This window comes from Nelumbo lutea, chromosome 8, assembly GCF_056320005.1.
Source record: "Nelumbo lutea isolate HS-2025 chromosome 8, American lotus-T2T, whole genome shotgun sequence".
In the NCBI taxonomy this organism is placed as follows: Eukaryota; Viridiplantae; Streptophyta; class Magnoliopsida; order Proteales; family Nelumbonaceae; genus Nelumbo; species Nelumbo lutea.
This window is the reverse complement of record NC_142691.1, coordinates 47,424,942-47,451,560: the sequence shown is the minus strand read 5'-3', so window position 1 is coordinate 47,451,560 and position 26,619 is coordinate 47,424,942. Positions and strand designations below refer to the sequence as shown.

Below are 26,619 nucleotides of genomic sequence, written 5' to 3'. Positions count from 1 at the left end.
GCTTCGACAATTGGGCCCAGTAACCTGTGATTGGGTCCATCTGACCATGACTTTCACCATAGAGGGGCAGAAATGCACTCTTCGAGGCCTCGACCCAGGGCCCCCATTGCAAGAAGAATTCAGCCTTACAATCAAGCCGAGCCACCATTTCTCCCCACCGGTCATTCTTTATTTGGGAGGAGGCCCAATGGGGCCCACACTCGACTACCCCTCTGGGTTTGTAGGCCCAGGAAGAGACCTCATGGAATTATCCAGATTGCTGCAGGCCTACCAAGATGTCTTCCAAGAACCCATGAACCTTCCCCCAAAACAGGATCAAGACCATAAGATTCCCATATTGCCCGGGGTAGGACCAGCCAATGTGAAGACATACTGTTATCCACATTTCCAGAAGTCTGAAATTGAAAATATTGTAGCCGATTTGAAGAAGAGGGGACTGATACAACCTAGTTCCAGCCCATTCTCTTCACTTGTCTTGCTGGTAAAAAAGAAAGAGGGCACATGGATATTTTGTGTTGATTACTGGGCCTTGAACCGTATCACAGTAAAAGACAAATTTCCCATACCAGTAATTGACGAGCTGTTGGATGAATTAGGAGCTGCAACGGTGTTTTCTGGACTTGAGGGCCGAACACCACCAGATCCGGGTCCACCCTGAGGATGTGCCAAAGATGGCATTCCAGACTCACGACGGGCACTATGAATTCTTGGTTATGCCCTTCGGGCTGACCAACGCTCCATCCACTTTTCAAGCTTTGATGAATGATATATTTCAGCCCTACCTCAGGCGGTTCATTCTTGTATTCTTCGATGACATACTAGTTTATAGTGACAGTTGGGATGCTCATCTACAACATCTGAAAACTACCTTGGAGGTCTTGAGGCAATATCGGCTCTATGCCAAGAAAGACAAATGTCTGTTCAGCTAGACAGATGTGCACTACCTCGGCCATATTGTCTCTCAAGGCCGGGTTAGAGCTGATCCTGAGAAAATTGCAGCCGTGGTTAACTGGCCCATTCCAGATTCCATACGGGCCCTTAGGGAGTTCTTGGGCCTAACTGGTTAATACAGACAGTTCATAAAAAATTACGGCCTGATAGCTGGTCCCTTGACCCAACTGCTCAAAAAGAATGCTTTTAATTGGAATGACCAAGCCCAAGCTGCATTCCAGGACCTCAAACAGGCCTTGTCCACCCTGCCCACTCTTGTCTTACCAGACTTCTCTCAAGAGTTCATAGTAGAATGTGATACATCTAAGTCCGGAGTGGGAGCAGTCCTTATGCAGCAAGGTAGACCCTTGGCCTACTTCAGCAAGGCGTTGTCTGCCCAGGCCCAACTAAAGTCCACCTATGATAAGGAGCTGATGGCGGTTGTCCTTGCAGTGCTGAAATGGCGATCCTATCTGCTGGGACATTCCTTTGTCATCCGTACTGATCACCAAAGCCTCAAGCACTGCAGCAAGGTAGACCCTTGGCCTACTTCAGCAAGGCGTTGTCTGCCCAGGCCCAACTAAAGTCCACCTATGATAAGGAGCTGATGGCGGTTGTCCTTGCAGTGCTGAAATGGCGATCCTATCTGCTGGGACATTCCTTTGTCATCCGTACTGATCACCAAAGCCTCAAGCACTTGTTAGAACAACCAGTGCACAGCCCAGCTCAGCAGAAGTGGTTGTATAAGCTATTGGGTTTGACTACTGGGTGGAGTACAAGCCTGGCATATCAAACAAGGCGGCAGACGCTCTGTCCCGCGGCCTGGAGGTTTTCATGTTGGGTGAATCCCATCCCAGCTTTTCTATCTCGACCAGGCTCAAGGAAGAAGCCCACCTGGACGAAACCATACAGAAGATCGTTCAGAAGCATATAGCAGATCCAACTTCAGCCCCAGGGTTCTTAGTGGGGCCAGATCTCTTCTTTAAAGGGTGCCTAGTGATTGCAGCCCAATCAAAGTTTCTTCCGGAGTTACTTCAGTTGTTTTATGGCTTTGCCTTGGGTGGCCATTTGGGAATACTCCGTACCTACCGTCGGGTAAGCCATCATTTGTTTTGGTCAGGGATGGAGAAAGCCGTCCAGCAGTTTGTAGCTCAATGCACTACTTGCCAACGTTACAAATCTGACCATCAAACTCCAGCGGGATTGTTGCAGCCTCTCCCGATTCCGGCTCAAGTATGGGATGATATCACCGTGGATTTCATCACGGGACTCCCAAATTCCATGAGTAAATCAGTAATTATGGTAGTGGTGGATAGGCTAACCAAACACAGTCATTTTATTGGGCTGGCACACCCATACACAGCGGCCCAAGTGGCACACACCTTTGTCAAAGAGGTGACCAGACTGCATGGCACCCCACGATCCATTGTGACGGATGGGGACCTGGCTTTCATGAGCCGCTTCTGGACTGCATATTTTAAAGCCCAGGGGACTCAGTTGAACCACACCACCAACTACCACCCACAACCCGACGGACAGTCCGGAGTGGTTAACAGGTGCTTGGAGACTTATTTGAGATGCTTTACGGGGGAGAGGCCAAAACAATGGAGGAATTGGCTGCCATGGGCCGAGCTGTGGTACAATACCACCTATCACTCCTCACTGGGAATGAGCCCATTTAAGGCATTGTATGGGAGGGAACCACCTCTTATACTCCCCTATGAAGTTGGGTCAATAACAGTGGTAGGAGTGGACGAAAAGCTACAGCAGAGGGATGAGGTTTTGAAGTCCTTGAAGGAACATCTGAACTGGGCCCAACAGCAAATGAAGACCCAGTATGACAAGAAGCATAGGCCGGTAACCTACCAGCAGGGAGAGTTTGTGTTCTTGAAACTTCAACCCTACCGTCAAGTGTCAGTCGCCCAACGGAAGTGGCTTAAATTTGCACCTCGGTTTTTTGGGACCTTTCGTATAGTGGGCCGAGTAGGAGAGGTGGCATACGGATTGGATCTTCCGCCATCTTCTCACATCCACCCAGTCTTCCATGTTTCCCTACTAAAGAAGAGTATAGGACCTCACATGAATGCTAGCCCCACATTGCCTAAGTTCGATGAGGAGGGGCGTCTGTAGCTGGAGCCTATGGTGGTTTGAGATCTAAGGTGGGTTAAAAGGGGAGACAGTGCACAAGGAGGCCTTAGTGGTTTGGAAACACCTGCCCGAGGAGGATGCATCCTGGGAAGACTGTGATAATCTCAAGAAGATGTTTCCAGGCTTCAACCTTGAGGACAAGGTTGTTATGAAGGAGGGGCAAGTTGTTGGGGCCCCGACCCATGTGAAACCTAAGGCCCATACCCCTAACCAGCACGGGGACCAGCCCACAATGCCTATAAAGGCCTACGAGGAGCACAACATGCTGAAAGAAGTCAAACGCCCACCCATTCGCTACATGTACACAAGGAAGACACGTCAACCACGAACAGTCCCATGCACATGTCGTGATTTCCTTGTGCACTCTATAAATATCTGAGAATAAATGAGTGGGGCAGACCTGGCTTAATCCATTTCTCTTCTTCTTTTCTTAGTAGGAGGTTAGGTCTCCCACGAAGAGACCTCTGCAGTGGGCAGTATCCCATCAGAGTTTTATACCGCTCCATTGTGCCATTAACCCTATGTTTTACTGTGAAAACCTATTTACATCGAATTGGTTCCTTCCCCTTAGGAAGATCTACTAGTTCCCATGTGCCATTTTTATTTTAAGCATAAATCTCTTCTTTCATAGCGTCCGTCTATTCAGGTACCAAAAGGGCTTCTGCCACATTCTTAGGAATAGGAACACTGTTAATGGAATAGAGGAAGGCTCGAAAGGAAGGTGAAATGTTTCCATAGGAAACAAAGTGGAAAATGAGGTATTTAGTGGTGCAAGACCTAATCTAACTCCCTTCCAGTGAGCAATAGGAAGGCAAGGTCATTAGCAATAGAAGTATCAATAGCAATAGGGTCAAGGACATCAATGGGAACCAAGGTACCTGGTTGGGTAGGATCTGCCCCGGAGAGTTTGATGGTATTGGTGGTACAACTTCTAGGTGCTCCACAACTCTTGAAGATGGTTGGCCTTTTTGATGACGAAAGAAAACACGAAAGGGAGGAGGATCAGGAAGAGGAGGGAGCTGGACCAATTTCTCCTCATTCCTACACTCCCCCTAAGGAGAAACAAGGAAGAAAGACTCACTCTCAAAGAAAGAGACATCTATAGAAACATAATACCTTCGAGAGACGGGGTCAAAGCACTGGTATCCCTTTTGAGTCGGAGAGTACCCCAAGAAGATGCAATGAATAGCACGAGGATCCAATTTTCCACGAGTGGGTGACCGATTTTGAACGAAACAACGACAACCGAACACACAAGTGGGAATAAAAAGAAGGTGAGCCTTAGGAAAAAGAAGCTGATGTGGGGCTTTGCACTCTAACTAGTGAGAGGGCATACGATTAATGAGATAGGTAGCACAAAGGACAACCTGAAGGAAAAAAACGTTTTGGGACATTTATATGAATTAGTAACCCCCGAGCCACTTCAAGAAGGTGTCGGTTCTTTCTTTCAGCAACATCATTTTGTTGTGGTGTTTGGGCACAAGAGCTACGGTGAAGGGATCCATGCGAAGTAAAGAACTCTGTGAGATCATTATGAAAATATTCATTGGCATTATCGGATTAAAAAGCTTAGATTTTAGTTTGAAATTGGGTGAAGTTCATTCGCTGAAAATCTTGGATAAACTTTTGGTACTTCATCCCTTGTTCGCATGGGATACACCCATGTATATCTGGAGTAATCATCACTAAAGGTAATAAAATACTTGTAGCCACTCTCAGACGGTGAAGTAACGAGGCCCCAAACATTAGAATGAACAATATGGAAAGGAAATTCAGATTTTTATTCTTTGAAGAAAAATGAGTTCTACAATGCTTACTCAATTGACAACTTTGACAAGTAAGTTCTGGCACTGACACTGACTTAAACAACTCTTGAAGCACCATTTTTAAAGACTCATAAGATAAATGACTAAGATGACTGTGCCATAAATAGACCTGACTCTTAGACTCTGTGACTGTAAGACCAGCCTTATTCTCTAGCATGTAGAGCCTATCCACCATACGTCCTCTACCAATTGTCTTCCCCGAGGCTAGATCTTGGATCACACAGTAAGAAGGGAAAAAGGTAGCTGAGCAGTTTAAATGATTAGTGATACTACTAATAGAGAACAAATTAATAGGAAATTTCAGAACGTGTAAAACATTAGACAAGGTGAGGTCAAAGGGAAGAGAAATGGTTCCTTGCCAACTATGGTAGAGTATGATCCATAAGCTAGTCTCACTTTGTCTCTTCTAGAGAGGAGGTGGTAGGTTTGAAAATAAGAGGACTTACCAGTTATATGCTTAGACGCTTCGGAATCAATTATCCAAGGAGAGTTAGAGTGATGGTATGATACATGGAAAGCTATGGCAAACTTACCTGATGTAGACACAAATGAAGTTGAGGGAGGAGGAGCATCCATCTGACGAATTGCTCTACCATAGAGCTCTAAATGGTTATGGAAGGAATTAATAATATACTCCCTTGAGTCAGAACCAGAGGTGGGTGTTTGAGTCACAATAGTAATATTGGGCTTATTCTCCTGAGTAGCCATGTTTTCCATAGTGTGCTTTCTTGTACCTTGCTGTCTTGACTTCTTATTCCGATCTGAACCTTGCTTCTTACTCAAATCCTGAGCCCATTTTGGCTTCCCATGAAGATCCCAACATGTATCACGGGTGTGTCAGGGTTTCTGGCAATGGGTGCACCACAATTTGTCTTTGTCATCCACCCTTTTATGAAAGCCCCCCTTCTTAAAGATATTTCCCCCACTTGTAGTAACATTCCCTTTCGTTGCCAACACAACTGCATCCCCTTTGGAATTATTCATCAAATTCCTTATACTTTCCTCTGACTATACTAATGCATAAACTTCTTGGACAGATGGAAGATTCTTGCTACCTAGGATCAGGATTTTGATAGATTCATATGACGGATTCAAGCCATGGAGAAAAGCAAACACTCTTTGCTGGGAAACAAGTTTCTTGTACGGTTTTGCATCTTCATCACACTTCCAGTCCACACTTTAATAATGATCTAACTCCTTGATGGAGTCAAGTCTTAACAGTGCACAAAAAGACTCCTCTCCCCCTGTTTACAAGTGGATGATTCTGTCTCTAATTGGTAGATTTTTGCATAGTGACGCAGCTCAAAATAGGTTGATTTTGCTTGTTCCCAAATCTCATAAGCCATTTTTGCCCACATAATGTTCCTTCTCACTTGAGGTTGCATAGTCACTGAAAGCCAGGACATGACCATGCTGTTTTCTTGGTTTCATCTGTCATACTCAACACTCCCAGAATTAGATTCTTTAACTCTCCCATTCATATATTCTATCTTTCCCCTTGCAGTAATGTATAACTTGGTCCCTCTTGACTATTCTAAATAATTTAAGCCATTCAGGGGGATAACAGCCATGGGAAAGGATAGATTCACACCCCCACTCATTCCATTCTACATTGAGAAAACACCGGATGTGGCAGAATCTTCACCACTCATGATTACAGTTTCAGATCAATCTTAAAGTGGGCACAAAACCTTAAAAAGGAGGTTTAATACCAAGGAAGAAAAAACACCTCCTTTTTCCTTTTGAAACTCAACCTTTTAGTCATAAAAGGTGCTGTTACAGCACTAATAGGTCATCCCTTGACCTACAGAATCAAATATAGCTGCTGTACAACACTAACAGGTCATTCTTGACCTACAGAATCAAATATGATTGCTATCGCAGCACATACAGGTAATCTCTTGACCTACACATCAAATATAGTTGCTGTCGTAGCATGTACAGGTCATTCCTTGACCTACAAGTTCATCATAAAGGCTGCTGCCATAGCATACAAAGGTCATCACCGACCTACAACTACACGGGGATCAGTCAATCCCACAAATAAGGAAAGAAAAAGGTGCTGATCACCTCACATCCAACCAACTGACCTAGTACGGGTTCTGTCCTGGCACACGACCACAAAAAAACAAAGAAAAAAGGAGGAAGGGAGAAAAGTTACTTAAGTGCGTTGAAAAAAAAACAGGATCTTCAATAACCCAAACAGTAGCTGGGGAAGGAAGATCTGATAGTCTGATGCGAAGAGGTTCACTCGATCTCTCTTTTCAGATCTGATAGTCCTGCTCTGATACCATGTTATACAGGAGAGAAGAAGAGAGGAAGAGAGAAGAGAGAGGATAGAAGAGAAGAGAGATTTGAGAGTCAAAAGATGATGCTGGTGGTGCCAACTTTTAGTGTTTATACTAGGCCAACAAGACAAAAAATAAAAGAAGGGAAGTACGATAGTACCCCTGTGGTACTATACTTAAAGAATAACCAACTTTTAACACTATCCATATTGTGCATATAATGTGCAGGGGCCATACCATTTACCTGCTATGGGGGGTTGCAAGTATTTTGTTTTTTTCATTGACAATTTCTCTCGTTATACTTGGATTTATCTTATAAAATCTCAGGATGAAGTACCAACTATTGTGTAGAAATTCCATGAACTCATTCTTACCTAGTTGAACACTCAGATCAACATATTCCGATTTGATAATGTTAAGGAATATTTTGAGAACCTTACATCCTACTTTGATACCTTTGGTATTATACACCAGATTCTTGGTTCTTACACTCCACAACAGAATGGAGTGCAAAAAGGAAGAAGTATTGTCATGTGGTTGAAGTTGCTAGAAGCCTCATTTTTACTTCTCAGGTTCTTGCTAAATTTTGGGGGGATGCTATTATTACAGTTGCATACTTGATAAACTGTATGCCTTCCTCGAGTTCTAGGTTGTAAAACTACCTTTAGCCTCCTCTTTCCAGATGAAGATCTTTTCTCTTCCTCTTGGGTGCACTTGCTATGTTCATGTTCATAGTCATCGGAGACAAATTTGAGCCTAAAGCACACAAGTGTGTATTCCTAGGATATGCCTCCACACAAAAGGGATATTGCTGTTTTGATCCAATTCATGGCACTTGCTTTGTGTCCGGGGATGTTACATTTGCAGAGTTCATCCATTTCTTTGGTACTTCTTCTGAGGGGAAGCAATTGGAGGAGTTATTTGCTGTGGCCCCAATTGTTCCTCTTTTGGTTCCTCTTGAGTCTTCTGCTGAGTTTCCTCCCATTGCGTTTTTTCTTGAGTTTCCTTAATGTGTTCCTACTCACCCTCCTCCTTCAACTCATCCTCCCGCGTTTACTTCTCATCCTATTATTCAAAGGTGGTACTAAAGACAAAGACTTAGGTATGGGCAAATTGTTTCCCCTTCTTCAAATGAGCCTCTTGCACCTTCCTTCACTACTGAGATAACATCTTAGCCTTCCTTTACCACTTTTGATACCTTCCCAGACCTTGATTTTCCAATTGCCCTTCGTAAAGGCAAATGGAAGTGTACACTCCATTGTATTTCCAAACACCTGTCCTATAACCTTCTTTCCCTTACCTATTACTCTTTTCTTACCTTTGTTTCTACACATGTAATTCCCAAGTTTGTTCCAAAAGCCTTGTCCAAACTAGAATGGAGGGATGCTATGATGACTGAGCTAGATGTTTTGCATAAGAACAATACCTGGGAAATTGTGGGTTTGCTTGGGGGGAAGGAACTAGTTGGTTGTAAATGAGTGTTCACTATCAAGTATCATTCTGATGGTATTATTGAGAGGTTTAAGGCTCGATTGGTTGCTAAAGGATACATTCGAATGTATGGTATTGATTACCTGGAGACTTTTGCCCCTGTGGCTAGAATTACCTTAGTTCGGGTTTTGCTGTCTTTAGTTGCTACCTTTGATTGGCCACTTTATCAACTTGTTGTTAAAGACTTGGGTGAACTCAGATATTTCTTGGGAATTGAGTTGCTTTGTCTAAAGATGGTATCTTCATCTCTCAACGTAATTATGTCTTTGATATACTTGTGGAAACTGGCAAACTAAGTGCTAAACCAACTTTCACTCCTATAAACCTGAATAACAAGCACTCGACTATTGATGGTGATTGGTAAATTGCTGGCTGATAAGGGAGTGTTTCAGAGACTGATTGGGAAGTTGTTATATCTTCTTATGACTCGACCAGATATTTCTTATGTAGTTAGTGTCATAAATTAGTTCATGCATTCTCCTAGAGATACACATTTAGCAGTTCCAGAGAATGTTCTATGTTACTTGAAAGGGACTCCAAGGAAGGGTATTTTGTTTGCCAAGCAGGGACACATGAAGTTGGAAGCAGACATTGATGCTAATTGGGCTGGATGTATTGATGATAGGATATCCACTTCAGGTTATGTGCTATTAGTGGCAAGGAACATTGTGTCATGGAGGAGTAAGAAGTAGTCCATAGTGGCTAGATCCTCGGGGTTGAAATAGAGTATAGGGCAATGGCACATGGAGTTTTAGTACTATTGTGGCTGAGATCACTTTTAGGAGAATTGGGTATTGACTGTGAGAAATAAATGACGTTATATTGTGACAACTAGGTTGCTATCAACATTGCACATAATCCTGTTCAACATGATAGAATTAAGCACATAGAGGTTGATAGGCATTTTATACGGGAGAGAGTTACTTAAGGAGAAGTATGCTTACCATTTATTGCTTTTGATGAACAATTGGCTAATGTTTTGACAAAAGGTGTTCCAAAAGGAAAGTTGATTCACTATATAAGCAAGCTGGGCATGATTGATATCTATGCTTAGCTTGAGGGGGAGTGTAGGGAGATTGGGCCGAATGATGCTATATTGTGACAACTAGGCCGCTATCAACATTGCACATAATCCTGTTCAGCATGGTAGAACTAAACACATAGAGGTTGATAGGCATTTTATACACGAGAGAGTTGGCTTCAGGAGAAGTATGCTTACCATTTATTGCTTTTGATGAATAGTTGGTTGATGTTTTGACAAAAGGTGTTCCCAAAGGAAAGCTGATTCACTATATAAGCAAGTTGGGCATGAATGATATGTATGCTCAGCTTAGGGGGGGGGGTGTAGAGAGACTAGGGCCCAACATTTTCTAATTATTTGTTCTTCTTAGTTACTTTGTTTGTTAATGGGCTTGCTAATGTTTGTTTGTCTTTTTAAGCAGACTGATGAGATGGCCACCCACTTAAGGGCAGACTTGTAATTTGATTAGTTTTAATGAGATTAATAAAAGTTAAGAGAGGTAGAATGGGAGGCTATTGAACTCTTCTTTCTCCCTTTTTCTCCATCTTCTTCTTCCTTGCTGTCTTCTTCTTTTCTTCCTTTTATTGCTTAAATGTGAAATTCTTTTGTAGAACTTTATTCGATTAAATCACATGTTTGATGACTATTCAAAAATGACATGGTAAAGATCGCTTAGAGCTATTCTCCATTTTTCTTTCTTATAATGCTGAAGCATGAAATCAATTTAGTGTATGTATGAAAGTGTTTTGTTCTGATGTTGCCAAAGAATATTTTCATGGTTGCTTTCAGTCTTACATCGACTATCATGGAATTGTACATCAATCTTCTTGTACCTCACACATCAACAAAATGGGGTAGCTGAATGGAAGAACTACCATGTAATAGAAACTGCTTGTGCCCCATTAATCCAAATGTCATTTCTAAAAATTTATTAGAGTGATGTAGTTCTTCTTGTTTTCTTATAAACTGTATGCCTTCTTTCTTTGAGGGTTAGACCCCCTTCTCTGTTTTGTACCCATCTGGTTCTCCATTCTCTCTCCTCGTGCTTTTGGTTGTGTATGTTTCGTTCATAAATTGGGTCCCGACAATGACAAACTTGATTCTTGAGCTATTAGGTGTGTTTTCTCGGTCACTCTTGTACTCAGAAAGTATGAGTGCTATGATCCTACCCTTCATAAGGCCTTTGTTGTTCCTGATGTTACCTTCTTTGAGAGCTTGCCTTTTATATTTTTGGAAGGAATCCTCACCCTCTATTCCTCTTCCCATAGATTTTAGTGATGTTTTTATCTCTCTTTCCACAGTCAAGGAACCTCTTCACCCATTGATTCACAAAGTGTATTCTAGATGGGATTGGGAGCTCGTACAAGCATCATCCTTTTCCCCAACTCTAGCTTCTGGCTCTCTACCAATGTCTCCACCATCAGCAAATTCTCCTCAGTCAGATCTTGATCTTCCTATTACTCTTCGTAAGGGTAAGCGTGCTTGTATTGATCATCCTATTTTACATTATGTCTCCTTTGCTAGCTTATCTCTTGCACATCAAAAGTTTGTCTCTTTTGTTTTCTGTTTCCATTCCCGACTGTTCGGGAAGCTCTTGCCTCACCAGATTGGAAGACAGTGATGGATGAAGAATTTCATGCTCTTTAGTCCAACCACACATGGGATTTTATCTCCTTGCCTCTTGGGAAACAAGAAATTGGTTGTTGGTGGGTGTATACGGTCAAGCATTGACAAGGTGATAGTATTGAGAGCTTTAAGGCATGGCTGGTGGCAAATGGCTATACTTAGACATATGGTTGATACTCTGAAACCTTTTTTCCTTGTTGCAAAAATGGGTTTGGTTCGGTGATTATTTCATTAGCCGCTCATTACGACCGACTTTTCTTTCAACTTGATGCAAAGAATGCATTCCTAAATGGTTACTTCCATGAGGAAGTATACATGAAGCAACCTCCTGGTTATGTTGCTCAGGGGGAGGTTAGAAAAGTGTGTAAATTGCGAAAGGCTATCTATAGGCTAAAGCTATCACCAAGGGTTTGGTTTGGCCGATTTAATAGTGTGGTGTGGGAGTTTGTCTTGAAGCAGTGTAATGTTGATCACTCATTGTTTAGTAGAAGTACCTCATTTGGGAAGATTGTTCTGGCTGTGTATGTTGATGATATTGTCCTCATAGGTAGTGATACATAGGGAATTATTAAATTAAAGCACTTCTTGTAGCAACATTTTCAAATTAAGGATCTTGGCCCCTTAAAATGTTTTTTAGGTATTGAAGTTGCTCGCTCAAAGTGGGGAGTTTCCCAATCACAACAGAAGTATGTTTTGGATTTGTTGGATGAGACAGGGTTATTATGTGCCAAATTGGCTGACCTATGGATCCCAATGTGAAGATGCCTAACAGTCATGGGGAGTTCTTGAGCGATCCTGGAAGGTATAGAAGGCTGGTAGGTAAGCTAATTTGTCTAGCCATTACCCTTCTTGATATTGCTTTCAGTTTGGGCGTATTGAGTTAGTTTAAGCACAAACCCACTACTGCCCATTGGGAAGGTGTAGTGAGAGTGTTGAGGCATCTAAAGGGTGCTCTGCGACACGGTCTATTGTATAAGAAAGGGGAAAATCGTCTCTTGAAGGGTATTCCGATGCAGATTGAGCATGATACTTAATGGACAAGAAGTCTACTACAGGCTACTGTATCTTCTTGTGTGGGAATCTGAGAAGTAAGAAGCGAATTGTAGTTGCCAAGAGTAGTACTAAAGCAAAGTACAAAGCAATGACACACACTACTTGTGAACTGATTTGGTTGAAACATCTCTTCCAAGAGATAGGCATTCCTATTGACAAGCCAATCAAGTTATTTTGTGATAACCAAGCTACCACTCACATTGCTTTAAACCCAGTCTTCCATGAAAGAAGTAAGCATATTGAAATCAATTGTCATTTTGTGAGGGAAAAAAGGTGAAAGTGGTAGCGTGGTTACACCGTATGTGAGATCAGAAGATCAACTAGCTGATCTGTTCACCAAAAGCTTAAGCTGCACTTGAATGGATTACATCTGTAACAAACTGGAGCTTTATGATTTTTATGCTCCAGGTTGAGGGGGAGTGTTAACGTCAAGTTGATAGGGGCAGTTTTGTCCTTATTTACCTTTGTTTTTACTCTATTTGTTCAAACATTTTCTTGAGGGCATTATTGTAATTTCTGTCATCTTTTAGAAGCTGAATATTACTTGGGTCAACAGTGAGAGAGTTTGGTTCAACACTCTCTTGAATATTACTAGTTGATAGGGGCAGTTTTCTCTTCTTTTCTTGTCTACTTTCTCTATCAACCGAACCTTTCTAATGTGGTTTTCTTTATTTTTTCTTTCACCTTTTTTTTAACCTTTTCTAAGTTAATAAATGTTACTTTGTTCTGCTTGATGAAAATCCTCCATAGCAGAGTATCAGAGAAAGATAGATGAGTGCAAGCAAAGGATGGATGATGCAAAATCTGAGGTTATTGCTGATGCTGATATTGAGTTTCTTCAAAAAGAGTTGGATGAGGAAATTCAGAAGGAGCATTTACTTAAGGAGGAGCTTAGATAAGTATCCATTTAGTAACATTTTTATTCATTTCTATCTATTAATGATTTCATTTACAGTGTTTTCTTTGAAAACCTGGCTAGCAATGTCAGTTTTATTGACTAATTAACTTAAATTTTTGTCAACACAATTGTTAGTGATGAAATTAATGATCTTGAGCAGCAGAGGGTTTCTATTGAAGAGCGGAGACAGTTCGTAAAGAAGCTTGAAAAGGATAATTTGAGGGCGCAGTAAGTATCTTACTATTAATTAAATGTTTGCTTCTGAAAGCCTTTATTTTTATAATGATAAGATTGTATTTGTACATGTTACTATTGTCATAAAACATGCTGTACAAAGCTTTTTTATCTGTTTTATATCTTTCAATCTAAAAAATGAAGTGAACTAATACCTATAGTTAATGGTTGGGCCTTCTAGTCTTCCTCCAATGACATGAAATATGTCTTGAAATTTGAACTCATATAATATTTTAACTTTATTGGTGGATCACATTCAAAAATTTGTTTCTTTGTATGTATTTCATAAATTTGAATGTTTTAGTAACCGTTTCATTGTATATGGTGAAAATTTTATTATATATTTATCATGTTCATCATGTTTGTAACTACTATTTTAATAGACATATAATTTACACATGGACTATTTATAATGATATTCAACCCTTTTACAATGCTTAATAATGTATGCATTTGTTCCATAATTGTGAACATATTTTATCATGTTCTTTTTTGTGGACTGGTTTACAATGCAATCATCCTTGTTGGAATATTTACTTTGTTTTCTATGTTTGTATTCTGCTGAGTTAGGGTCTGTATGTACTCTAACTAAAATAGGGGCATAAGGGTCTTTTCCCTTTTAATTATGGTCGCCCTATATATAATAATATAAGCTAGCGTTGCCAGCTAGTTAGTTGACTCCAAAACATTTCTCTTCTAAGCCCTTCTCTTCTTCTTCCTTATTTCTCCTTGAAGGGAAGGGAAATCCATCATATGGATGGCCGAATCATGCAGGGTGGCTGGGCGAAATTTCAAAAAATTCTTTTCTCCCTTCCGGGAATCGTATTCCCAGTTTTAGAAAAATTGCATCTTTCAAGGATCGTTCTTGCACCAAACTGGACTATATTTGAAATTAAAATAAAGGGAGAGCAATACCTGATACGGAATCCACACGTGTAGCTCCCAATGTAGGTGTTCACGCCCAAAGAGGGTACCAAAACCCACTTCCATTGAAGATGGCGTAGCTTGAGATAAAGCAACATCAGCAGTGCAATTCTTCAGCAAGAACTGCAATCCAACGGCTTGGATCAAGCAAGGGAGGTGAGCACGAGTTTGATATAATATTTTCTTGCAAAATATCAGAACTAAAACTGATTTCTCTTAGTTCAAGAATGGATGTTGAATAAGGTTTAGGGTAGCAAGAGCAGAAGGAGGGAGAGAGAGCTGAGAGCAGAGTAATTTGGAGCAGTTCACCCTCCCCTATTTATAACCCTTAAAGAGCTGATCTAATATGATTAGGAGCTTCCTAATCCAAATCTTTATTTGGATATGGACTCTTTAGGTGCATAAGAGTTATCCTCTTATAGTAGAAGATCAAGACTGTAATCAGTATTGAATCCTAAAAGGTTTTAGGTTTGTAAAACAGAAGAGAAGGTGAGAGAAAAGGGAGAGAATAGAAGAGAACACAAGTTGTTGAAAGGAGGGACATATTCTAACTGATCTACCGCCGCCACTCTCTTAATATTTATAAGTTTATGTTTAGTACATGGTGAAAGGACACATCTGCCCTTGGTACTTACATAACAAATAAAGTAAATAAAACTGAAATAAATAACAGCTGAATTAGCAAACTGACTCAAATTGACACTACTATAACTGAAACAAATACTGCTGTCCTACGAACACAGTGGGGACCACTGTAGTGGGGCCCACATCAGTGTTCTCTACACTCCCCCTCAAGTTGGGAGTAGATATTTATCATGCCCAACTTGGATAGGTCTGTCTCTAACTTCTTCCTTGGTACAGCCTTGGTGAGGATATCCGCGAGCTGCATATTGGATGTGATGTACGGAAGACACTTCTTGTGATATAACCCTTTCTCGCACAAAATGTCGATCAACTTCGATATGTTAGTTCTGTCATGCTGCACTGGGTTGTGGGCTATATTAATAGCTGCCTGATTATCACAATACAACATTAAGGGCTTTTCATAGTCAATACCCAACTCTTCAAGTAGTGACCTCAGCCATAAGATCTCAGCCACTCCATTAGCCATTGACCTGTATTCCGCTTCAGCACTGGAGCGGGAAACAACACTTTGCTTCTTACTCCTCCAAGAGACAAGGTTACCTCCCACCAGGGCACAATATCCAGAGGTAGACCTTCTGTCATCAACACTTCCAGCCCAATCGGCATCTGTATAGACTTTCACCCTCATGTGATTATTTGTTCTTGAGTAATATACCTCTGCCCGGGCATCTCTTCAAGTATGCTAATATTCGTTCTGCCGCAAGAAGATGAGAAGTTCTAGGTGAGGACCACAATAGTTATGTGAGTCCAAATTTTATTATGTTTTTGAGTGTTATATATGCTGTTTTATGTTTTGCCGCCCTATAATGGCATAGTTGTCTTTGTACTGTTTTATTATTTTAGTATAAATAATAAGTGAAGGGGGCGGCCAGATTATTGCTCTCTTTTCTTTTCAACTTCTCTTCTCTTCTTCTCTTCTCTTTTTGTCCTTCTCTCTTCAAGAAACTACTTTTCTTTTATATTTTTTAATTCAATAGATTTCTACTGGTTGCAAGGTACAGTGTTGCACTCGTTGCTCGGATGGATCCTGGGAATTAAAACCTTTTTGCAAACCTTTTCAGAAAACACAATATATATATATATATATATATATATATATATATATATATATATATATATATATTCATATAAATATATCTTGCAAAACAAATCTCAAACATGGTTGAAATCGATTGTCGGAAGTTTTTGGTTTCCATCAGAGAGTGCAGCCCTGATCATTCACTTTGTCCGACAAAGGGGCTGATCTTGTCACTATGATCACCCACTTGAGTGAATTCTCAGACTGCCCCAACATACCTAGGTTTTGACCCCCATTAAGGATATCACTAATTGGTATATCAAAGACAACCCAATTCGATACCCAGTGCAGTACCATAATTGAGTCTAGGGGTTAGGTGTATTTTTCCAGTTTTGCCCACCTGTCTCCAAGGTCCAGGGCATAACTGGAAAATGGTCTGGGTTTATTGTTTCAAACAAACACACACTACATGTGCTTCAGGTCTCACTCTGGCAGCTGAGACAAGCTACCCAACCAACTAGGCAGCACATTAGTGTCAGCCTTGGCAGGATAACCTTCCCTAAGTCTATCCAACAGTTGAGAGCATTTTAAACTAACACGAGTCTCATAAGTGTCCAGTTTAAGGGTAATTACATAGAAACACACCAATTATAACATGAATCAATTACGTACTTTTATTCATTTACAATAAATGCATTTGTACATCGATCTGAATGGAGTTGAGGGCATACACTGTCTAACACTCCTCTCTTCTTCTGTTAATATGGTATCAGAGCGAAGGTTCTACTGGGTCTGAGAGCAGATCGAACATGTTCTCTCTTCCTTATCTTGTTGCCTTCTTCAATTGAGATAAGAAAGGCTGACCTATGACTGGTACAAACTTGTTCTATTGTTATGTTTTCTTTTCTCTTGGTCATGTACCAAGAAAAAACAAATGAATCATGACTGTTAAATGTTGTCAGAGAGGTTGTGAGGTTCTAACCTCTTTTTTTATGGATTGTGTGATCCCATACCTGAAAATAGAAAAGCTGTAGGTTGTGGGTGGCTTGTTTTTTAATCTTTGTGGTGTGATCAGTGATTTAAAAGGTTCGCCTAGGCGAATAAGCGAGACATTAGGTCCTAGGCGCAACCCTTTCAAAAGGTGTACGCCTGGTGTGCCTTGCGCCTCAGCCCATGCGTGTGCCTTATGAAAATTTGATGCTTTTTTGCTTTTTTCGAAGATAGTAGTTGTGCTGGGGGCTCCGTCCCTGGACCCTCGTGCCACACCCCTCGAGGCAAGCCCAAACAAGTCCATGTTAGGTCTTAAATTCTTAGTTTTCACACAAAAAATAATGATTTTATAGCTTTAATTGCTTTTTAAGAAGACATTTTATTAGGATGAATGAATGAGCAACATTATCAAATTGGGGGTTCTCAGAGTGTGGACTTGTTTGGGCTTGCCTTGAGGGGGCATGTCACAAAGGCGGCTTGTAGAATCAGGAATGTAATATGTTTTACATTACATTAGCTACTTGAAGTAATGCAATTGAGTGAAAAAAGATATTAGAGGTTTTACATGTTTGAAAATGTTTTATATGTTTGATTTTATTTTTAAATTCTCGTTTGAATCTGTCTTACATCTTATGTTTATGCTTTTTAATTTTAGATAATAGTTTTTTTAAAACATTTATTTTAAAATTTAAGTTTATATTTTTTATTAATATTATGTTTAATATTTTTTGATTTCTTTTGATTTTTTTGACTTTTTTTTTTAATTTTTAGCATTTTTTTTAATTTTTGCACTTTGCTTCAAGTTGACCCCGACGCCTTTTTTGCTCCTTGCGCTTTTAAAACATTGGGTGTTATGGCACTGTTTTATGACCCCTCTTGGTTGTTGATGTGTTTGGATGTTTTGGAAGTTGGTGAAGTGTGACTATTAGGGCAGTACAACACTGAAATCGACCTAAAATCTTGTTTTTTTTGGACAATCAAAGCTGGTCTGTATTAAGATTGTGTCCAGATTGCAGCTGTGCGTGTGGGCTACATCTTTGGTGTGTTTCTAGGACTGTTTTTGGTGTCAGGAGGGATCATAAGGGGTGTGTTGAATCTGAAAAGTGTTTGAATCATGTCCTTTGAGAATTCTGCAACTTTTGGAATTTTAGGAGGTCAAAATGGAATGAGTGGGGGGATGGATATGGGTTTCTCCATGGCTGTAATCCCCTTTGATGGACTGAACTACCTTGAGTGGTCTAGGGGAATTAAAGTTTACTACTAGAGGGAAAATAGGGTATATCAATGGTAAAGTGAAGGAACCAAAGACTAGAAGTGCTGAACATGACATATGGGACTAAGAAAATAATATGGTGATGTCATGGCTCTTGGTTTCCATGTTGCCTCAAGTAAGGAAGACATTTATGTGGGTTGAAACAACTTGTGAAATATGGGAACAAATAAAATCTACCTATTCAGAACAGAGGCATTATGCAAAGATATATCAATTACAAGCTGAATCTTTCACTTGCAAGCAGGTGGAGAAGAGTCTCTCGGTGTACTACTCAGATCTGGCATCAATCTGGAAGGAATTGAATCATTATTGTTTTCTTGGTAAAGAGGCAGTACGATCCCAGAATAGTGAGAGGAGAAGAAGAGAGAAGAGAGAAGAAAGAAGAAAGAACAGAAAAAAGAAATTGGAGAGAAAAAAAGTCAGCTGGTGATGCTAGCCTTTTTAATATTTATAGTAGGGCAACCATTCAAAAGATAAAAAGAAGTACAATTACATATGTGCCCTTGCGACACTAAACTGAAATAAAACTAAGTTATTCAACACTCCCCCTCAAGTTGGGACATAGATGTCAATCATGCCCAACTTGTCACATAAATCATCGTGCCATGAGTGATGCGAGCCTTTTGTAGATATATCTGCAAGTTGCTCCTTAGAACTAACATATGGGGTGCACACTTCCCCATTAACAATTTTCTCTCTAATAAAGTATTTGTCAACCTCTATATGTTTAGTTCTATCATGAAGAACTGGGTTGGCTACAATATTTATGGCAGCCTTGTTATCACAATACAAGGACATAAATCTATCAGTCGGAAAACCTGGTTCGCTTAACAAATTCTTTATCCACATAGTTTCAGCTACCCCATGGGACATTGCTCTATACTCGGCTTCAACACTAGTCCTAGCCACCACACTTTGTTTCTTGCTTCTCCATGTGACTATATTTCCTCCTACAAAGGAACAATACCCACTAGTGGACTTTCTGTAATCAACTGATTCTGGCCCAACCAACATCTATTCTCTCTGTTGCCTAAGTGTGTGGTCTTAGGAGCATGCATGAACTGACTAAGAACACCCATTGCATAAGCAATGTTTGGCTTGGTCATGGACAAATACAAGAGCTTCGCCATAAGTCTCTGGAATTGTTTTACATCCTTGACAACTTCACCACAACAATCACCTAGTTTGTTATTTGGATCAATGAGAGAGCCAGTTGGCTTAACCCTTAATTTTCTTGAATCCTGTAACAGATCTAGGATGTATTTCCTTTGAGAAATGAAGATCCCCTTTTGTGAGCGAGCCACTTCAATTCCAAGGAAATACCGAAGGGGACCTAAATCCTTCACATCAAATTGAGTGGCTTAGAAATCTTTTAGCCTTTGAATTTCAATCTTCTAGTTACCTATGATCACTATGTCATCAACATACACTATCAAGGCTGCAATCTTTCCTTTCCCCCTTTTCACAAATAGAGTACAGTCAGTTTGACACTGTTTGTAGCCAATCTACTGTATAGCCAAATGAAACTTGCTGAACCAAGCTCTTGGTGATTGTTTTAGACTATACGAAGATTTCTTTAGCCTGTACACTTTCTGCTCTTTGCCTAGGGCACTAAAGCTAGGAGGTTGTACCATGTACACCTCTTCCTCAAGGTATTCAGGAATGCGTTTTTAATGTTTAGATGATGAAGATCCCAATCAAGATTTGCCGCAGGGGAGAAAAGAACACTAATGGAATTCATCTTGGCTATTGGAACAAAAGTCTCTACGTAATCTACTCCATATACCTAGGTAAACTCTTTTGCCACCAACCTAGCCTTGTACCTTTCTATTGTGCCATCAGCCTTGTGTTTCATTGTGAACACCCACTTACACCCTACCAGTTCCTTACCCTCAAGAAGATCCACTAAATCCAATGTACCATTTTTATGTAGGGCATTTATCTCTTCTTTCATTGCATCTGTCCATTCAGGTACTAAGAGAGCTTTTGCCACATTTTTAGGGATAGGGACATTGCCAATTGAAGAAATGAAAGCACAAAAAGAGGGTGAGATGTTCTCATAGGAAACAAAATTGGAAATAGGATGCTTGGTGGTACAAGACCTAACTCCCTTTTTGCAATGGGGATGTCTTGGTCATCAACTGATGAAGTATCAATTGCAAGGGGATCAGAAACACCAATAGGAATGATAGTACCTAGTTTGGATATGATGTGTCCCCAGTGAATCTGATGGTGTTGGCGGTACAGTTTCAAGTTGCTCCACAACTCTTGAATTTAGTTGTCCCTTGCGATGACGAAAAACATGGAATGGAGAGGGGGTCAGTTAGAGGGGGAAGAACCTGAACTGGTTTCTCCTCCACCTTACTCTCCCGTTGAGGAGAAACCAGGAAAAAATGGTCACTTTCAAAGAAAGGCACATCTATAGAGACATAATATTTCTTGGAAATGGGGTCAAAGCACACAACCAAATACACGAATAGGAATAGAGAAGAGGGGAGCCTTGGGAAAAAGGAGCTGATGTGGGGCCTTGTACTCTAACAAGCGAAATGACATACAGTCGATGAAATAGGCAGCACACAACACAACATCCATCTAGAAACGTTTAGGAACATCCATGTGTATGAGTAATCCATGAGCAACTTCAAGGAGGTGACAGTTTTTTCTTTCAGTAACACCATTCTTCTGGGGGGTTCTAGCGCAAGAGCTACGGTGTATGGATCCACGAGAAGCAAAAAACTCTGTGAGGTCACTATGGAAATATTCTTTGGCATTGTCTGATTGGAAAATTTGGATTTCCATTTGAAACTGAGTGAATATCAAGTGTTGGAAATCTTTAACGATTTTTGGTACTTCATCTCTGGACCACATAGGGTACACCCATGTATATCGGGAGTAGTCATCAATAAGTGTAATGAAATATTTATAGCTAGACTCGGATGTTAAAGAAATAGGGCCCCAGACATTAGAATACACAATATAGAAAGGAAAATTAGATTTATTATTTCTTGAAGTAAAGTGATTTCTACAATGTTTGCTCAACTGACAAGTTTGACATGTGAAATCTGACACTGACACTGATTTAAATAAATATTGTAACAAAACTTTCAATGATTCACTAGAAGTTCAGGACTGTTATCAGTCTTGAACCCTAATGAATCTCAGGATTGAAGATAAGCAGAAAGAAAGAGGAGAGAAGAGAAAGAGGGAGAAGAAGCAGTAGAACACAAGGGTTGAAAGGAGGAGCAGAAGCTTCATGTTCTGCCGCCGCCACTTTAATTAATATTTATAGGTTATGCTCATTACATGGAAAGGACATATCTGCCCTTAGTCTTTACATAACAAATAGAGTAAAACAAAGACTGAAATAAATAACAACTGAAACAACTAAATGACCAATAGCTAACCCTAGGCAGACTAGAAAATCTTCTACCCTACGAACACAGTGGGACCGTAGCTGTGGGGCCCACTTCAGTGTTCTCTACACTCCCCCTCAAGTTGGGAATAAATGTTTATCATTCCCAACTTGGATAGATCTGCCTCTAGCTTCTTCCGTGATACAACTTTAGTGAGGATATCTGCCAGTTGCAAATTGGAGGTAATGTATGGGAGACATACTTCTTGTGATGAGACCCTCTCTCGTACAAAGTGTCGATCAACTTCAATATGTTTAGTCCTGTCATGCTGTACTGGGTTGTGTGCTATATTAATAGCCGCTTGATTATCACAATACAGCATCAGGGGCTTCTCATACTCAACACCCAACTCCTCAAGTAGTGATCTCAGCCAAAGAATTTCAGCCACTCCATTAGCCATTGACCTATACTCAGCTTCAGCACTGGATCGAGAGACAACACTTTGTTTCTTACTCCGCCAAGAAACCAGGTTACCTCCCACAAGAGCACAATATCCAGAGGTAGACCTTCTGTCATCAACACTCCCAGCCCGGGTAGTATGCCTCTACCCGGGCATCTCTTCAAATATGCTAGTATTCTTTCTGCTGCTAGAAGGTGTGTGGTTCTAGGAGAATGCATGTACTGACTGATAACACTAACGGCATAACTGATGTCTGGTCGGGTAAGGCATAGATATAGGAGCTTTCCCACTAACCGCTGGAACATAACTTTGTCTTCAAGCAGCTCCCCACTCTCTGCATTAATCCTGTGGTTCTGTTCAATAGGTGTATCTGCAGGTTTGACACCTAGCTTTCCAGTTTCAGCCAAGAGATCTAACATATATTTCCTCTGAGAGACAAAGATCCCCTGCTTAGATCTAGCAACCTCAATACCCAAAAAATACCGTAGTGTACCCAGATCTTTCACCTCAAACTCTTGATGAAGAAGCTGTTTGAGGGACTCAATCTCATGGTTGTCGTTTCCTGTGACCACAATATCATCAACATAAACTGCAAGTAGTGTCAGTGACGACTCCACCCTCTTGATGAGTAGTCTATGATCTGACTGGGCCTGTACATAACCGAACTTCCCAAGGGCTAGTCTGAATCTGTCGAACCAAGCTCTAGGTGACTGTTTCAAACCATACAAAGCCTTATTTAGCCGACAAACTTTCTTACCTGCCTCTGTATCATAGAATCCAGGAGGCAACTGCATGTAGACCTCTTCCTGCAAGTCCCCGTTCAGGAAAGCATTCTTAACATCCATTTGGTACAAAGGCCAAGTGTAGCTTGCTGCAAGAGATAATAGAACCCGAATGGTGGTCATCTTGGCTACTGGGGCAAATGTCTCCAAGTAATCTATACCATAAGTTTGAGTGAACCCCTTTGCAACTAGCCGAGCTTTGTACCTCTCAGTGGAACCATCTGCATTATGCTTCACAGTAAATACCCACCTGCATCCAATTGGTTTCTTTCCTTTGGGCAAGTCAACTAGCTCCCAGGTATTATTTTTCAACAGGGCATCCATTTCAACTTGCATTGCACCTCTCCACTCCGGGACTGATAGGGCTTCTTGCACTGTTCTCGGAATAGGGACATCAGCAACAGAGGTGAGATAGGACCTGTAGTAGGGAGATAGGCGATCATAGGACAAAAACTGGTAGATGTGGTGCAATGCCGTTTTCCTTTACGGAGGGCAATGGGAAGGTCAAGGTCATCTGCAGATTTCAGCCAAATCAAATAACATTTGACTGGTCAAGCAGTTGCTTCTTTTTCAGTGACGATGAGTTCTGTAGGTCTACTATTTGACCTCAGCTTCCATTTCTTCCTTTTCTTCCATATTTGCATCAGATCTAGATCCCAATTTGTAATTGTCAATTGCTGGGATCAAATCCTGAATCATATACTCTCATGATACCTGTAACATCATTGGTTGGAAGAAATTTTTTTGGCTATTCAAACATACAAGGTGAGAAGCAAAAAAATAGAGTTTTTTTCTGGAGATGGCCAAGGCCATTCTCAAAATACAGTTTTTTTGAGATGGTCAAGGCCATTCTCAAAAAATACAGTTTTTTCTGGAGATGATTAATGGGGCTACACAATGGGGGCTAGCCCATGCCCTAAACCCATAACCCCCCAGCCCTGGTGACAAACTGGCAACGTGATTTGATCCCAAGTCTCTTCTACATATAGGCTGGGCAGAGAACTTGGCAACTGAGCTACCATCAGTTGGTTAATAGAATTGTTTACCAGTCTAACTGTGATTAAGGAAATCTGAAGTTACCTAAATTAGCACTGCATTATGTGATGACACCACGACTAAAAATTTCTGGTGTACCAGAATTTTGCCTTGGTAGTTGGGACATCAATGCATATAAAAATAACTTTTCCGCCAGTGTTATTTTAAAGCCAACCATGTTTGTGCATGTAGCTGGGTGGTGGTGGTGGTGGGAGCATTTGCTCATTATTGGATTGGCATAACCTGGTGGGAGCTCAATGTGTCATGTACTTTTTTCGGAACTAATGGATCATGATCATGCTCTACTGGAATAAAGCCTTAAGTATGCTGCCATAGACCAATTGGGTGAATTAAAATCAATTCAGTTTTAAGGATTAAAAAGTTCATTACTGAATACTGGTCCTAGTAATCTGGGGTTTTGGGAAGGTTGGGCTGGATATGGACCTAACCTCTGGCATTTTCAGCACCATGTGGCCATTCTCAGACACAAATCATCATTCTCATGCTTGTTAGGCTGAGAGTTTACCATCACACCGGGCAATGGCCTCTTATATGATTCAGGGGATCATTTCTAAATCATTTGACTCCTAAGCTGTGAAAGATGGCAATAGCAGCCACTTGGGAAAGATGACTTCAAAGTGGTCTGCTTCTTTTCTTTTTTCTTTTACAAGGTTACATAGGAGTCTAGTTTTTAGCTGCATTTCCACATTTAGACTAGCACTGATCAGCATGAAACCAGCTAACTTAACCAATATCCTGAAACCTCAGTTTTGTTGCGTTGGACTTGATGTTGTTATTTTACAGCCAATTCCCTGTCTGCCTCAAACTTTTCTTTTTTCAGATTTTCGTGGCTACTGTCTTTTTTTTGTTTGAGAGATGATTGAGGGACATCAAAGGCTGAGACTCAGAAGAGAAAATGGAGGGATATAACTAAACTGTTAAAACTTTTGATTGTGCAGGAAGGAGCTTTCTATGTATGCTTCAGTCACAAAGATCATTCCAGATTTGGATAACCAGACCAAAGTTTCTGGTTGTATCCTCTTTTGTAATAGCTAGTTATGCCTTTAAGATTTAGTTCGCAAAAGCACACACAAGCACATGTATAATTTTCATGTTTTGGGTATTAGATTTGTGGTGAAGTTGCCTACCATTCTACTAACAACTGGATCTCCTTAAATTGGCTAAAGATATCGTGGACAAGCACAGAAAGATGGTTGAAAGGTTTGAATTTGACCCTATGAATGCATCCACCTTGGAGACATGTAATAGGCTGTGGAAAATGATGAGTTTATGACTGTTTACTCTGTTGTGATATATGTAATGAACTAAAGATGTATAAATTATATTTCTTGTTGTAAACACTGAAGACGCCAACTTGCTGGGAAATGAGCATATTTCTGGACTTCGCATGCGGTTCCCAATTTCCCATCCCTTTGCTGGAAGATACCTATTTTAGTCATGTAGATGAACGATTTATCCAGTAGATAATCCATTATGTCAACTGTGAAAGCAAGCCTATGTGATAGAAATAAATGATTTGTCTTGTTAAGCTATTTACTTTTGTTTCCCTTTTTTTCTTGCTTTTAGAACATATATAGGGGAATAAAATTCTAATTTTGAGACCCTAACTTTTCGAGTGTAATATGCAAGGCTCAGAATATTGGAAATGTAATTTTTAAAATACATTTGGATATGTAGGGAAATGGTGGAAAAGTTAATATATGTATGGATATTCTAAGGGAACTCAATTAAATCCTAAAAGTACACAAAATGCTGCAAATTTGAGAGAATGAAGATGCTCAAAGCTTTGTGGTTAATAGAAAAATCCATCTTTCCATTGCACTGCAAAAGAGATTCAAATTTCTACTTGATGAAAGGGGTGTTGGACACAACCCATTCGAGGAATAGACGAAGACTTTCCTTATGGCAATGGGGCAGATGTTCTTGGAAGAAAAAGGGAAGGTGAATGTGAGATTCAAGAAGACTGCTAAAGGCTTCCAAAGAGAGTTGCTATTGACTCACTCGGAGTCTAAACGATAGGGCAGGGAGTGTTGAAGATGTCGGCAGGGGAAGGAGGAAGGGTAGACAATGCATGTTCAGGTTTTGCTTATTCTTTTTGTAATTTTTCCTTACTTTGAAAGTTCTATATTGGAAAGTAGGGGGGTTTTGCTTTAGTCGGAGGTGGCTGGTGGTTTGCTCGGTGATTAAGAATTGGAGGCAGAATGTGGTGCTAATTCAGGAAATGAAATTGAATAGTTTGGAAGTAAGAACAATAAGAAGTGTGTGAGGAGAAGGCCGGTGTGATTGGAGATGCAAGAATGCTCGTGAAACTACAGGAGGGATACTGGTGGTCTCGAACATTGAGTTGGTACAAGTAAAAAAACTCTTTTATAAGGGAGTTTTTTTGTGTTCATTGAAGTTCAGAGAAGAGATGGTTTCTGAGGGTTGATTGTGGACGTCTATAGACCAAACATCGACTCCTTGAGACCGTCTTTTTAGGAGGAAGTAAACCAGATTGTAGGTGGTAGGTCTATCCCTAGGTGTTTAGGTGATAGACTTTAATATCATATGGTTCTCACATGAAAAGAAGGGAGGGGCCTGTCTATCTTTTGGGATGAGCTCTT

At 40.5% G+C, this 26,619-nt stretch overlaps 1 protein-coding gene across 1 annotated transcript in view; it reads left to right on the top strand.

Moving 5' to 3' along the window:
• The window catches only part of LOC148844019 (plectin-like protein), a 50,126-nt gene extending 24,578 nt beyond the window's left edge, over nucleotides 1-25,548 (top strand). Inside the window, exons 3-6 of the mRNA XM_088958870.1 lie at nucleotides 13,137-13,279; nucleotides 13,409-13,509; nucleotides 24,955-25,028; nucleotides 25,183-25,548. Of these exons, the coding sequence (XP_088814996.1) occupies nucleotides 13,137-13,279; nucleotides 13,409-13,509; nucleotides 24,955-25,028; nucleotides 25,183-25,289 (425 nt within the window). The 3' untranslated portion in view covers nucleotides 25,290-25,548. The remainder of the gene's footprint in view (nucleotides 1-13,136; nucleotides 13,280-13,408; nucleotides 13,510-24,954; nucleotides 25,029-25,182) is intronic.
• The last annotated feature ends 1,071 nt before the right edge of the window (nucleotides 25,549-26,619 follow it).